Here is a 12,615-nt window from a genome sequence, read left to right on the forward strand (position 1 = left end):
TGTGTGTGTGTGTATATATATTGTACTGTGTGTGTGTGTGTGTGTGTGTGTACAGTCTGTCTCTCTGTCCACTCTATAGTGAGTTGGTACCCTGAGGTTGGGTAGGGGCCAGGCGTGGAGGCCGTGCTGGAGCCCGGGGCTCAAGTAGTGGTCTGTACCCGCTGGTGGAGAGCCTCAGCCTTGGTCCGCAGGCTACGAAACTCCTCCTGGATGGAATCTGTCAGGGCCTTCCTCATCTCCATCTGTGTGATGGAGTAGAACCAAACAATCTGATCATATTACTCCGGTGCTAGCCTCTCTACACTGGCTTCCTGTTAAGGCTAGGGCTGGCCTCTCTACTGGCTTCCTGTTAAGGCTAGGGCTGGCCTCTCTACACTGGCTTCCTGTTAAGGCTAGGGCTGGCCTCTCTACACTGGCTTCCTGTTAAGGCTAGGGCTGGCCTCTCTACTGGCTTCCTGTTAAGGCTAGGGCTGGCCTCTCTACACTGGCTTCCTGTTAAGGCTAGGGCTGGCCTCTCTACACTGGCTTCCTGTTAAGGCTAGGGCTGGCCTCTCTACACTGGCTTCCTGTTAAGGCTAGGGCTGGCCTCTCTACACTGGCTTCCTGTTAAGGCTAGGGCTGGCCTCTCTACACTGGCTTCCTGTTAAGGCTAGGGCTGGCCTCTCTACACTGGCTTCCTGTTAAGGCTAGGGCTGGCCTCTCTACACTGGCTTCCTGTTAAGGCTAGGACTGGCCTCTCTACACTGGCTTCCTGTTAGGACTGGCCTCTCTACACTGGCTTCCTGTTAAGGCTAGGACTGGCCTCTCTACACTGGCTTCCTGTTAAGGCTAGGGCTAGCCTCTCTACACTGGCTTCCTGTTAAGGCTAGGGCTGATTTCAAGGTTTTACTGCTAACCTACAAAGCATTACATAGACTTGCTTCTACTTATCTCTCTGATTTGGTCCTGCCGTACATACCTTCACATACGCTACGGTCACAAGACGCAGGCCTCCTTACTGTCCCTAGAATTTCTAAGCAAACAGCTGGAGGCAGGGCTTTCTTCTACAGAGCTCAATTTTTATGGAATGGTCTGCCTTAACAAGTCACATTATAAGTTGCATGGACTCACTGTGTGCAATAATAGTGTTTAACCCCCTAGAGTCAATTGACGCACCGTCAAAATCCCCATAAAAATCTGTCAGTTTAAGCTAGAGATCGTTTTATTTTCTGCATTGGATGCGTCTCAATTCACAGCCGATACTAGAGCAGTGTTAGTCAGACCATGAGTCAATGTCTGTAGCATCGAAACTATTATGACCACTCTATGGAAAGGGGAGACTGTCACGAACACGAACGTCTTCTCCGTTTTGCTCTACTACAGGACTCATCTGAAGGTAACCGGTACCGGTTTAAAAAAACGAATGGAAGTATGAAGGTCGTTTTGTGTCTACCCAAAAAAAGGGGTTAAATATGTCTAAATATATATACAAAAATGTATATCTCCTAGATTTAAGACCAACTTCAAAACCTTGTGTTTTAGGATTAATGTTTTACTGTCCTTTTCGTCATTTATGAATGTGTAATTCAATGTAGTAGTAGAAATAGTAAAGGCCAAAATCAATATTTTATCAAATCATTTTATATATGTTTTATACCTTAGGTGCCCTAACATTCAAAATGGCTAAATGATCCATAGTATGACCGTCTTAAACCCCCCCCCCCCTCGGTTGAGCAGGGAATTTCAAACACAGATTCGAGCACAAAGACCAGGGAGGTTTTCTAATGCCTCGCAAATAAGGGCACCTATTAGTAGATGTAACAATTTAAAAAGCAGACATCGAATATCCCTTTCAGCATGGTGAAGTTATTAATTACACTTTGGATTTTGTATCAATACACCCAGTCACTACAAAGATGCAGGCGTCCTTCCTAACTCAGTTGCCGGAGAGGAAGGAAACCGCTCAGGGATTTCTCCATGAGGCCAATGGTGACTTTAAAACAGTTACAGAATTTAATGGCTGTGAAAGGAGAAAACTGAGGATGGATCAACAACATTGTAGTTACTCCACAATACTAACCTAATTGACAGAATGAAAAGAAGGAAGCCTGTACAGAATAAAAATAACGGGGATCCATAATAAACCCCAGGAAGAGTAGCTGCTGCCTTGGCAGGAACTAATGGGGATCCATAATAAACCCCAGGAAGAGTAGCTGCTGCCTTGGCAGGAACTAATGGGGATCCATAATAAACCCCAGGAAGAGTAGCTGCTGCCTTGGCAGGAACTAATGGGGATCCATAATAAACCCCAGGAAGAGTAGCTGCTGCTTTGGCCCCAGTCTGTACAGTCTTTAGTTTAATGATGCCTACTATAGAGCTGACCTGTAGCTACAGTGGGGAGAACAAGTATTTGATCCACTGCCGATTTTGCAGGTTTTCCTACTTACAAAGCATGTAGAGGTCTGTAATTTTATAGGTACACTTCAACTGTGAGAGACGGAATCTAAAACAAAAATCCAGAAAATCACATTGTATGATTTAAGTAATTAACTTGCATTTTATTGCATGACATAAGTATTTGATCACCTACCAACCAGTAAGAATTCCGGCTCTCACAGACCTGTTAGTTTTTCTTTAAGAAGCCCTCCTGTTCTCCACTCATTACCTGTATTAACTGCACCTGTTTGAACTCGTTACCATCAATGATCATGAGGAAGGTGAGGGATCAGCCCAGAACTACACGGCAGGACCTGGTCAATGACCTGAAGAGAGCTAGGACCACAGTCTCAAAGAAAACCATTAGTAACACACTACGCCGTCATGGATTAAAATCCTGCAGCGCACGCAAGGTCCCCCTGCTCAAGCCAGTGCATGTCCAGGCCCGTCTGAAGTTTGCCAATGACCATCTGGATGATCCAGAGGAGGAATGGGAGAAGGTCATGTGGTCTGATGAGACAAAAATATAGCTTTTTGTCTAAACTCCACTCGCCGTGTTTGGAGGAAGAAGAAGGATGAGTACAACCCCAAGAACACCATCCCAACCGGGAAGCATGGAGGTGGAAACATCATTCTTTGGGGATGCTTTTCTGCAAAGGGGACAGGACGACTGCACCGTATTGAGGGGAGGATGGATGGGGTCATGTATCGCAAGATCTTTGCCAACAACCTCCTTCCCTCAGTAAGAGCATTGAAGATGGGTCGTGGCTGGGTCTTCCAGCATGACAACGACCCGAAACACACAGCCAGGGCAACTAAGGAGTGGCTCCGTAAGAAGCATCTCAAGGTCCTGGAGTGGCCTAGCCAGTCTCCAGACCTGAACCCAATAGAACATCTTTGGAGGGAGCTGAAAGTCCGTATTGCCCAGCGACAGCCCCGAAACCTGAAGGATCTGGAGAAGGTCTGTATGGAGGAGTGGGCCAAAATCCCTGCTGCAGTGTGTGCAAACCTGGTCAAGACCTACAGGAAACGTATGATCTCTGTAATTGCAAACAAAGGTTTCTGTACCAAATATTAAGTTCTGCTTTTCTGATGTATCAAATACTTATGTCATGCAATAAAATGCAAATGAATTACTTAAAAATCATACAATGTGATTTTCTGGATTTTTGTTTTAGATTCCGTCTCTCACAGTTGAAGTGTACCTATGATAAAAATGACAGACCTCTACATGCTTTCTAAGTAGGAAAACCTGCAAAATCGGCAGTGTAGCAAATACTTGTTCTCCCCACTGTATGTATATGTGTGTGTATGTATGTGTGTGTATATGTGTGTGTGCGTATGTATGTGTGCGTATGTGTGTGTGCGTGCGTGCGTGTGTTCACCTGGCTCTTCTGCTGTTGTCGGAGTGACTCCAGAAGGTCTTTGACTGTAAATGGATTCCCTATAAGGACCGTGATTCTCTACAACACAGAGGTCAGAGGTTAAGGGTTAGACGTCAGGGTGCATCTCTCTCTCTCTCTCTCTCTCTCTCTCTCTCTCTCTCTCTCTCTCTCTCTCTCTCTCTCTCTCTCTCTCTCTCTCTCTCTCTCTCTCTCTCTCTCTCTCTCTCTCTCTCTCTCTCTCTCTCTCTCTGTCCAGTGTGTGTGTCTCTGTCCAGTGTGTGTGTGTGTGTGTGTGTGTGTTCTCACCTGTCCAGTACGAGGGATGTAGGGCCTCTCATTGGGCAAGACGTCGCTCATACCTGAGACAGGAACATTTAACACAAGTTAGAACTTGTGTGCAAAGCGTGTGTATGTTGTGTGTGTGTGTGTGTGTGTGTGTGGGGTGGGGGGGGGGGGCTTGTAACTCACCTACATGCCACATAGGGAGAATAACAGGGTTGTGGGAGCACTCTGCTATCAGACGGCCCACACCTGAAACACACACAAATCAAAGGACGTACACAGATATGGAGATGTTATCGCAGGTGCAGCTAAATGCTTGTGTTTCTAGCTCCAACAGTACAGTAATACCTAGCTAAATGCTTGTGCTTCTAGCTCCAACAGTACAGTAATACCTAGCTAAATGCTTATGTTTCTAGCTCCAACAGTACAGTAATACCTAGCTAAATGCTTATGTTTCTAGCTCCACCAGTACAGTAACACCTAGCTAAATGCTTATGTTTCTAGCTCCAACAGTGTAGTAATACCTAGCTAAATGCTTATGTTTCTAGCTCCAACAGTGCAGTAATATCTAGCTAAATGCTTATGTTTCTAGCTCCAACAGTGTAGTAATACCTAGCTAAATGCTTATGTTTCTAGCTCCAACAGTGTAGTAATACCTAGCTAAATGCTTATGTTTCTAGCTCCAACAGTGCAGTAATATCTAGCTAAATGCTTATGTTTCTAGCTCCAACAGTGTAGTAATACCTAGCTAAATGCTTATGTTTCTAGCTCCAACAGTGTAGTAATACCTAGCTAAATGCTTATGTTTCTAGCTCCAACAGTACAGTAATATCTAGCTAAATGCTTGTGTTTCTAGCTCCAACAGTGTAGTAATATCTAGCTAAATGCTTGTGTTTCTAGCTCCAACAGTGTAGTAATATCTAGCTAAATGCTTGTGTTTCTAGCTCCAACAGTGTAGTAATACCTAGCTAAATGCTTGTGTTTCTAGCTCCAACAGTACAGTAATACCTAGCTAAATGCTTGTGTTTCTAGCTCCAACAGTGTAGTAATACCTAGCTAAATGCTTGTGTTTCTAGCTCCAACAGTACAGTAATACCTAGCTAAATGCTTGTGTTTCTAGCTCCAACAGTGTAGTAATATCTAGCTAAATGCTTGTGTTTCTAGCGCCAACAGTGTAGTAATATCTAGCTAAATGCTTGTGTTTCTAGCTCCAACAGTGTAGTAATACCTAGCTAAATGCTTGTGTTTCTAGCTCCAACAGTGTAGTAATATCTAGCTAAATGCTTGTGCTTCTAGCTCCACCAGTACAGTAATACCTAGCTAAATGCTTATGTTTCTAGCTCCAACAGTGCAGTAATACCTAGCTAAATGCTTGTGTTTCTAGCTCCAACAGTACAGTAATACCCAGCTAATATCTAGCTAAATGCTTGTGTTTCTAGCTCCAACAGTGTAGTAATACCTAGCTAAATGCTTGTGTTTCTAGCTCCAACAGTACAGTAATACCTAGCTAAATGCTTGTGTTTCTAGCTCCAACAGTGCAGTAATACCCAGCTAAATGCTTGTGTTTCTAGCTCCAACAGTGCAGTAATACCTAGCTAAATGCTTGTGTTTCTAGCTCCAACAGTACAGTAATACCTAGCTAAATGCTTGTGCTTCTAGCTCCAACAGTGCAGTAATACCCAGCTAAATGCTTGTGTTTCTAGCTCCAACAGTGTAGTAATACCTAGCTAAATGCTTGTTTCTAGCTCCAACAGTGTAGTAATACCTAGCTAAATGCTTGTTTCTAGCTCCAACAGTGTAGTAATATCTAGCTAAATGCTTGTGTTTCTAGCTCCAACAGTGTAGTAATATCTAGCTAAATGCTTGTGTTCCTATCTCCAACAGTGCAGTAATACCTAGCTAAATGCTTGTGTTTCTAGCTCCAACAGTGTAGTAATACCTAGCTAAATGCTTGTGTTTCTAGCTCCAACAGTGAAGTAATATCTAGCTAAATGCTTGTGTTTCTAGCTCCAACAGTGAAGTAATATCTAGCTAAATGCTTGTGTTTCTAGCTCCAACAGTACAGTAATACCTAGCTAAATGCTTGTGTTTCTAGCTCCAACAGTACAGTAATACCTAGCTAAATGCTTATGTTTCTAGCTCCAACAGTGTAGTAATACCTAGCTAAATGCTTGTGTTTCTAGCTCCAACAGTGTAGTAATATCTAGCTAAATGCTTGTGTTTCTAGCTCCAACAGTGTAGTAATACCTAGCTAAATGCTTGTGTTTCTAGCTCCAACAGTACAGTAATACCTAGCTAAATGCTTGTGTTTCTAGCTCCAACAGTGTAGTAATATCTAGCTAAATGCTTGTGTTTCTAGCTCCAAGTGTAGTAATACCTAGCTAAATGCTTGTGTTTCTAGCTCCAACAGTGTAGTAATATCTAGCTAAATGCTTGTGTTTCTAGCTCCAACAGTGTAGTAATACCCAGCTAAATGCTTGTGTTTCTAGCTCCAACAGTGAAGTAATATCTAGCTAAATGCTTGTGTTTCTAGCTCCAACAGTGTAGTAATACCTAGCTAAATGCTTGTGTTTCTAGCTCCAACAGTGTAGTAATACCTAGCTAAATGCTTGTGTTTCTAGCTCCAACAGTGTAGTAATACCCAGCTAAATGCTTGTGTTTCTAGCTCCAACAGTGAAGTAATATCTAGCTAAATGCTTGTGTTTCTAGCTCCAACAGTGTAGTAATACCCAGCTAAATGCTTGTGTTTCTAGCTCCAACAGTGTAGTAATATCTAGCTAAATGCTTGTGCTTCTAGCTCCACCAGTACAGTAATACCTAGCTAAATGCTTATGTTTCTAGCTCCAACAGTGTAGTAATACCTAGCTAAATGCTTGTGTTTCCAGCTCCAACAGTACAGTAATATCTAGCTAAATGCTTGTGTTTCTAGCTCCAAGTGTAGTAATACCTAGCTAAATGCTTGTGTTTCTAGCTCCAACAGTGTAGTAATATCTAGCTAAATGCTTGTGTTTCTAGCTCCAACAGTGTAGTAATACCCAGCTAAATGCTTGTGTTTCTAGCTCCAACAGTGAAGTAATATCTAGCTAAATGCTTGTGTTTCTAGCTCCAACAGTGTAGTAATACCTAGCTAAATGCTTGTGTTTCTAGCTCCAACAGTGTAGTAATACCTAGCTAAATGCTTGTGTTTCTAGCTCCAACAGTGTAGTAATATCTAGCTAAATGCTTGTGTTTCTAGCTCCAACAGTGTAGTAATATCTAGCAATACACAAGCTGTCCCCGACAAAAAAAAAAATCTTGGTCGACCGAAACTTGTCTGTTTTTCGACCAATCGATTGGTCAAAATTTTTTAACGTGTATTTTTCCATATATAGACACACCCTATGTGTTTTTATAAAATAATAATAATAATAATAATAATAATAAGCCATTTAGCAGACGCTTTTATCCAAAGCGACTTACAGTCATGCGTGCATACATTTTTGTGTATGGGTGGTCCCGGGGATCGAACCCACTACCTTGGCGTTACAAGCGCCGTGCTCTACTAGCTGAGCTACAGAGGACTGTTTGATGAAATAAAGTACATATGCATTGAGCTTGTCTGATGCTTTAAGCGCACTGTTTGATGAAATAAGACACAAATTACTCAAGAGGGAGCCAGAGATCAAGATAACCAGAATAAAAAATTAACTTAACCTGACCATCCTCCTCCCTCTCTTGCTGGCTTTCTCAGATTCTGCCGTTACTCTCCTGAAGTTGCCGGTAACAGGCTACACGAGGAGTCGGCAACCTTTCTCATGTGGAGTGCCAATTTATCTTACCATTTCTACCGATCTGCGTGCCAGTTATGGTTTTCATATGCACAATTTCGTGGAACAGTTTCATTTAATTTATAATAACGTCTTCGTATCTCAAAATCAATGTCATGTGGTCAATCAAAATTCTATTCTGGTTAGGGGAAGCAGCTGAGGAGACTAATGACTGGTTGGGGAAGCGGCCGAGGAGACTAATGACTGGTTAGAGGAAGCAGCTGGGGAGACTAATGACTGGTTAGGGGAAGCGGCCGAGGAGACTAATGACTGGTTAGAGGAAGCAGCTGGGGAGACTAATGACTGGTTAGGGGAAGCAGCTGAGGAGACTAATGACTGGTTAGGGGAAGCAGCTGAGGAGACTAATGACTGGTTAGGGGAAGCAGCCGAGGAGACTAATGACTGGTTAGAGGAAGCAGCTGAGGAGACTAATGACTGGTTAGGGGAAGCAGCTGAGGAGACTAATGACTGGTTAGGGGAAGCAGCTGAGGAGACTAATGACTGGTTAGGGGAAGCAGCTGGGGAGACTAATGACTGGTTAGGGGAAGCAGCTGGGGAGACTAATGACTGGTTAGGGGGAAGCAGCTGAGGAGACTAATGACTGGTTAGGGGAAGCAGCTGAGGAGACTAATGACTGGTTAGGGGAAGCAGCCGAGGGAGACTAATGACTGGTTAGGGGAAGCAGCTGGGGGAGACTAATGACTGGTTAGGGGAAGCAGCTGAGGAGACTAATGACTGGTTAGGGGAAGCAGCTGAGGAGACCGACGACTGGTTAGGGGAAGCAGCTGAGGAGACTAATGACTGGTTAGGGGAAGCAGCTGAGGAGACTAATGACTGGTTAGGGGAAGCAGCTGGGGAGACTAATGACTGGTTAGGGGAAGCAGCTGGGGAGACTAATGACTGGTTAGGGGAAGCAGCTGAGGAGACTAATGACTGGTTAGGGGAAGCAGCTGAGGAGACTAATGACTGGTTAGGGGAAGCAGCTGAGGAGACTAATGACTGGTTAGGGGAAGCAGCTGAGGAGACTAATGACTGGTTAGGGGAAGCAGCTGAGGAGACTAATGACTGGTTAGGGGAAGCAGCTGAGGAGACCGACGACTGGTTAGGGGAAGCAGCTGGCTGCTCAACGCTGTCACACCGGATATTGGATGAAGCACTCATTCTGATATGACCTATCTGACATCACTCTGAACTCTGATATTCTATTGGTAGGATGCGTAGAGATGCATTCTGAGATGGTAGTGACCAGACAATGGGTGATCCACTCAGGCCTCTCCTTTATAACCCCCCAAACATTTGTTTTATGGTTCGTCACGATTCAGAAATAACCGCCCCACCCCCTCTTTTTACGCTGCTGCTTCTCTGTTTATTATCTATGCATAGTCACTTTACCTCTCCCCGCATGTACATATTACCTCAATTACCTCGACTAACCGGTGCCCCCGCACATTGACTCTGTACCGGTACCCCCTGTATATAGCCTCCCTACTGTTATTTCCCATTGACTCTGTACCGGTACCCCCTGTATATAGCCTCCCTACTGTTATTTCCCATTGACTCTGTACTGGTACCCCCTGTATATAGCCTCCCTACTGTTATTTCACATTGACTCTGTACCGGTACCCCCTGTATATAGCCTCCCTACTGTTATTTCCCATTGACTCTGTACCGGTACCCCCTGTATATAGCCTCCCTACTGTTATTTCACATTGACTCTGTACCGGTACCCCCCTGTATATAGCCTCCCTACTGTTATTTCCCATTGACTCTGTACCGGTACCCCCTGTATATAGCCTCCCTACTGTTATTTCCCATTGACTCTGTACCGGTACCCCCTGTATATAGCCTCCCTACTGTTATTTCCCATTGACTCTGTACCGGTACCTCCTGTATATAGCCTCCCTACTGTTATTTCCCATTGACTCTGTACTGGTACCCCCTGTATATAGCCTCCCTACTGTTATTACACATTGACTCTGTACCGGTACCTCCTGTATATAGCCTCCCTACTGTTATTTCACATTGACTCTGTACCGGTACCCGCTGTATATAGCCTCCCTACTGTTATTTCCCATTGACTCTGTACCGGTACCCCCTGTATATAGCCGCCCTACTGTTATTTCCCATTGACTCTGTACTGGTACCCCCTGTATATAGCCTCCCTACTGTTATTTCACATTGACTCTGTACCGGTACCCGCTGTATATAGCCTCCCTACTGTTATTTCCCATTGACTCTGTACCGGTACCTCCTGTATATAGCCTCCCTACTGTTATTTCCCATTGACTCTGTACCGGTACCCGCTGTATATAGCCTCCCTACTGTTATTTCCCATTGACTCTGTACCGGTACCCGCTGTATATAGCCTCCCTACTGTTATTTCCCATTGACTCTGTACCGGTACCCCCTGTATATAGCCTCCCTACTGTTATTTCCCATTGACTCTGTACCGGTACCCGCTGTATATAGCCTCCCTACTGTTATTTCCCATTGACTCTGTACCGGTACCCGCTGTATATAGCCTCCCTACTGTTATTTTATTTTACAGCTGCTCTTTAATGATTTATTATTTTTACTTATCCATTTTTTACTTAACACTTATTTTTCTTAAAACTGCATTGTTGGTTAAGGGCTTGTAAGTAAGCATTTCACTGTCAGGTCTACACCTGTTGTATTCGGCGCATGTGACAAATACAATTTGATTTGGGTCCCCTGTAGCTCAGCTGGTAGAGCATGGTGCTTGCAACGCCAGGGTTGTGGGTTTGTTTCCCACGGGGGGGGCAGTATGAAAATGTATGCACTCACTAACTGTAAGTCGCTCTGGATAAGAGCGTCTGCTAAATGACTAAAATGTAAAAATGTAAATTTGATTACCTATTTTGAGATCAAAACGGCAAATATTGCAGAAAAGTGATGACTCTGCGTCCCACACACCCCCTAACCCTCTGACACACCCCCCTAACCCTCTGACACACCCCCCTAACCCTCTGACACACCCCCCTAACCCTCTGACACCCCCCCTAACCCTCTGACACACCCCCCTAACCCTCTGACACCCCCCCCTAACCCTCTGACACACCCCCCTAACCCTCTGACACACCCCCCTAACCCTCTGACACACCCCCCTAACCCTCTGACACACCCCCCTAACCCTAACCCCCTGACACACCCCTAACCCTCTGACACACACCCCTAACCCTCTGACACACCCCCCTAACCCTCTGACACACCCCCTAACCCTCTGACACACCCCCTAACCCCTAACCCTCTGACACCCCCCTAACCCTCTGACACACCCCCCTAACCCTCCGACACACCCCCCCCAACCCTCTGACACACCCCCCCAACCCTCTGACACCCCCCTAACCCTCTGACACCCCCTAACCCTCTGACACCCCCCCTAACCCTCTGACACACCCCCCTAACCCTCTGACACACCCCCCTAACCCTCTGACACACCCCCTAACCCTCTGACACACCCCCTAACCCTCTGACACCCCCCTAACCTCTGACACACCCCCCTAACCCCCTGACACACACCTGGGTAACTCACCCCATTTCAACCGTATGAACTCCTCAGTCATGTTGACTTTCCCTGAGAGAGAAAAGAGAGTTTCAGTTTTAGTAGAGGAGTTTCACCCTATAACACACACAGAAAGAGCGAGAGCGAGAGACAGAGAGCGGAGAGAGAGAGCGAGAGCGGAGAGAGAGAGCGAGAGCGGAGAGAGAGAGCGCGAGAGAGATCGTACCCTCAGGGAAGATGTGTACCCAGTCTCCTCCATTCAGCTTCTCCAGAATAAAGTCCATGCCTTTCTGATACACACCATCACCTAGGAGACACACCAATATATATGGAGACAACCCCTTAGCAAAGAAACATTAAACTTCACCCCTCGACACACCCAGAAAAACATGAACCTTCACCCCTCGACACACCCAGAAAAACATGAACCTTCACCCCTCGACACACCCAGAAAAACATGAACCTTCACCTCTCGACACACCCAGAAAAACATGAACCTTCACCCCTCGACACACCCAGAAAAACATGAACCTTCACCCCTCGACACACCCAGAAAAACATGAACCTTCACCTCTCGACACACCCAGAAAAACATTAACCTTCACCCCTCGACACACCCAGAAAAACATGAACCTTCACCCCTCGACACACCCAGAAAAACATGAACCTTCACCCCTCGACACACCCAGAAAAACATTAACCTTCACCCCTCGACACACCCAGAAAAACATTAACCTTCACCCCTCGACACACCCAGAAAAACATTAACCTTCACCCCTCGACACACCCACATGCTCACTTCCTCGCCTGCACACATCCACACACCACAGGAGGCTGCTGAGGGGAGGACAGCTCATAATAATGGCTGGAACGGAACTAATGGAATCGCATCAAACACATAAAAAACATGCGTTTGATCCCATCAGGGCCTAAAATTAACATCCGCCACCTGCCAAATGTGGGTAGATTTTGGCATTGATCTGGTAAGATGTCTATTTCACCAGCCACGTTGGCGGGTGGTCAGGGCTCCACAGTGCGAGCATTTCACTCACATTTGTGAATAAAAATACTGAAGTATGATTTACATTTTACATTTTAGTCATTTAGCAGACGCTCTTATCCAGAGCGACTTGCAGTTTTTTAGTGAGTGCATACATTTTCATACTGGCCCCCCGTGGGAATCAAACCCACAACCCTGGCGTTG

General features: G+C 45.3%; 1 protein-coding gene across 2 annotated transcripts in view; it reads right to left on the bottom strand.

Moving 5' to 3' along the window:
* tafazzin (tafazzin, phospholipid-lysophospholipid transacylase) overlaps nucleotides 1-12,615 on the bottom strand; it is a 41,466-nt gene continuing 28,851 nt past the window's right edge. For both annotated transcript variants that reach the window (XM_045206851.1, XM_045206852.1), the window contains exons 6-11: nucleotides 11,638-11,718; nucleotides 11,442-11,483; nucleotides 4,269-4,331; nucleotides 4,107-4,159; nucleotides 3,801-3,878; nucleotides 1-242 (exon numbers count right to left, since the gene is read on the bottom strand). In XM_045206851.1, coding sequence (XP_045062786.1) covers nucleotides 141-242; nucleotides 3,801-3,878; nucleotides 4,107-4,159; nucleotides 4,269-4,331; nucleotides 11,442-11,483; nucleotides 11,638-11,718 — 419 coding nt within the window. In that variant the 3' untranslated portion in view covers nucleotides 1-140. The remainder of the gene's footprint in view (nucleotides 243-3,800; nucleotides 3,879-4,106; nucleotides 4,160-4,268; nucleotides 4,332-11,441; nucleotides 11,484-11,637; nucleotides 11,719-12,615) is intronic.

This window comes from Coregonus clupeaformis, chromosome 24 (genome assembly GCF_020615455.1).
Source record: "Coregonus clupeaformis isolate EN_2021a chromosome 24, ASM2061545v1, whole genome shotgun sequence".
Classification (NCBI taxonomy): Eukaryota; Metazoa; Chordata; class Actinopteri; order Salmoniformes; family Salmonidae; genus Coregonus; species Coregonus clupeaformis.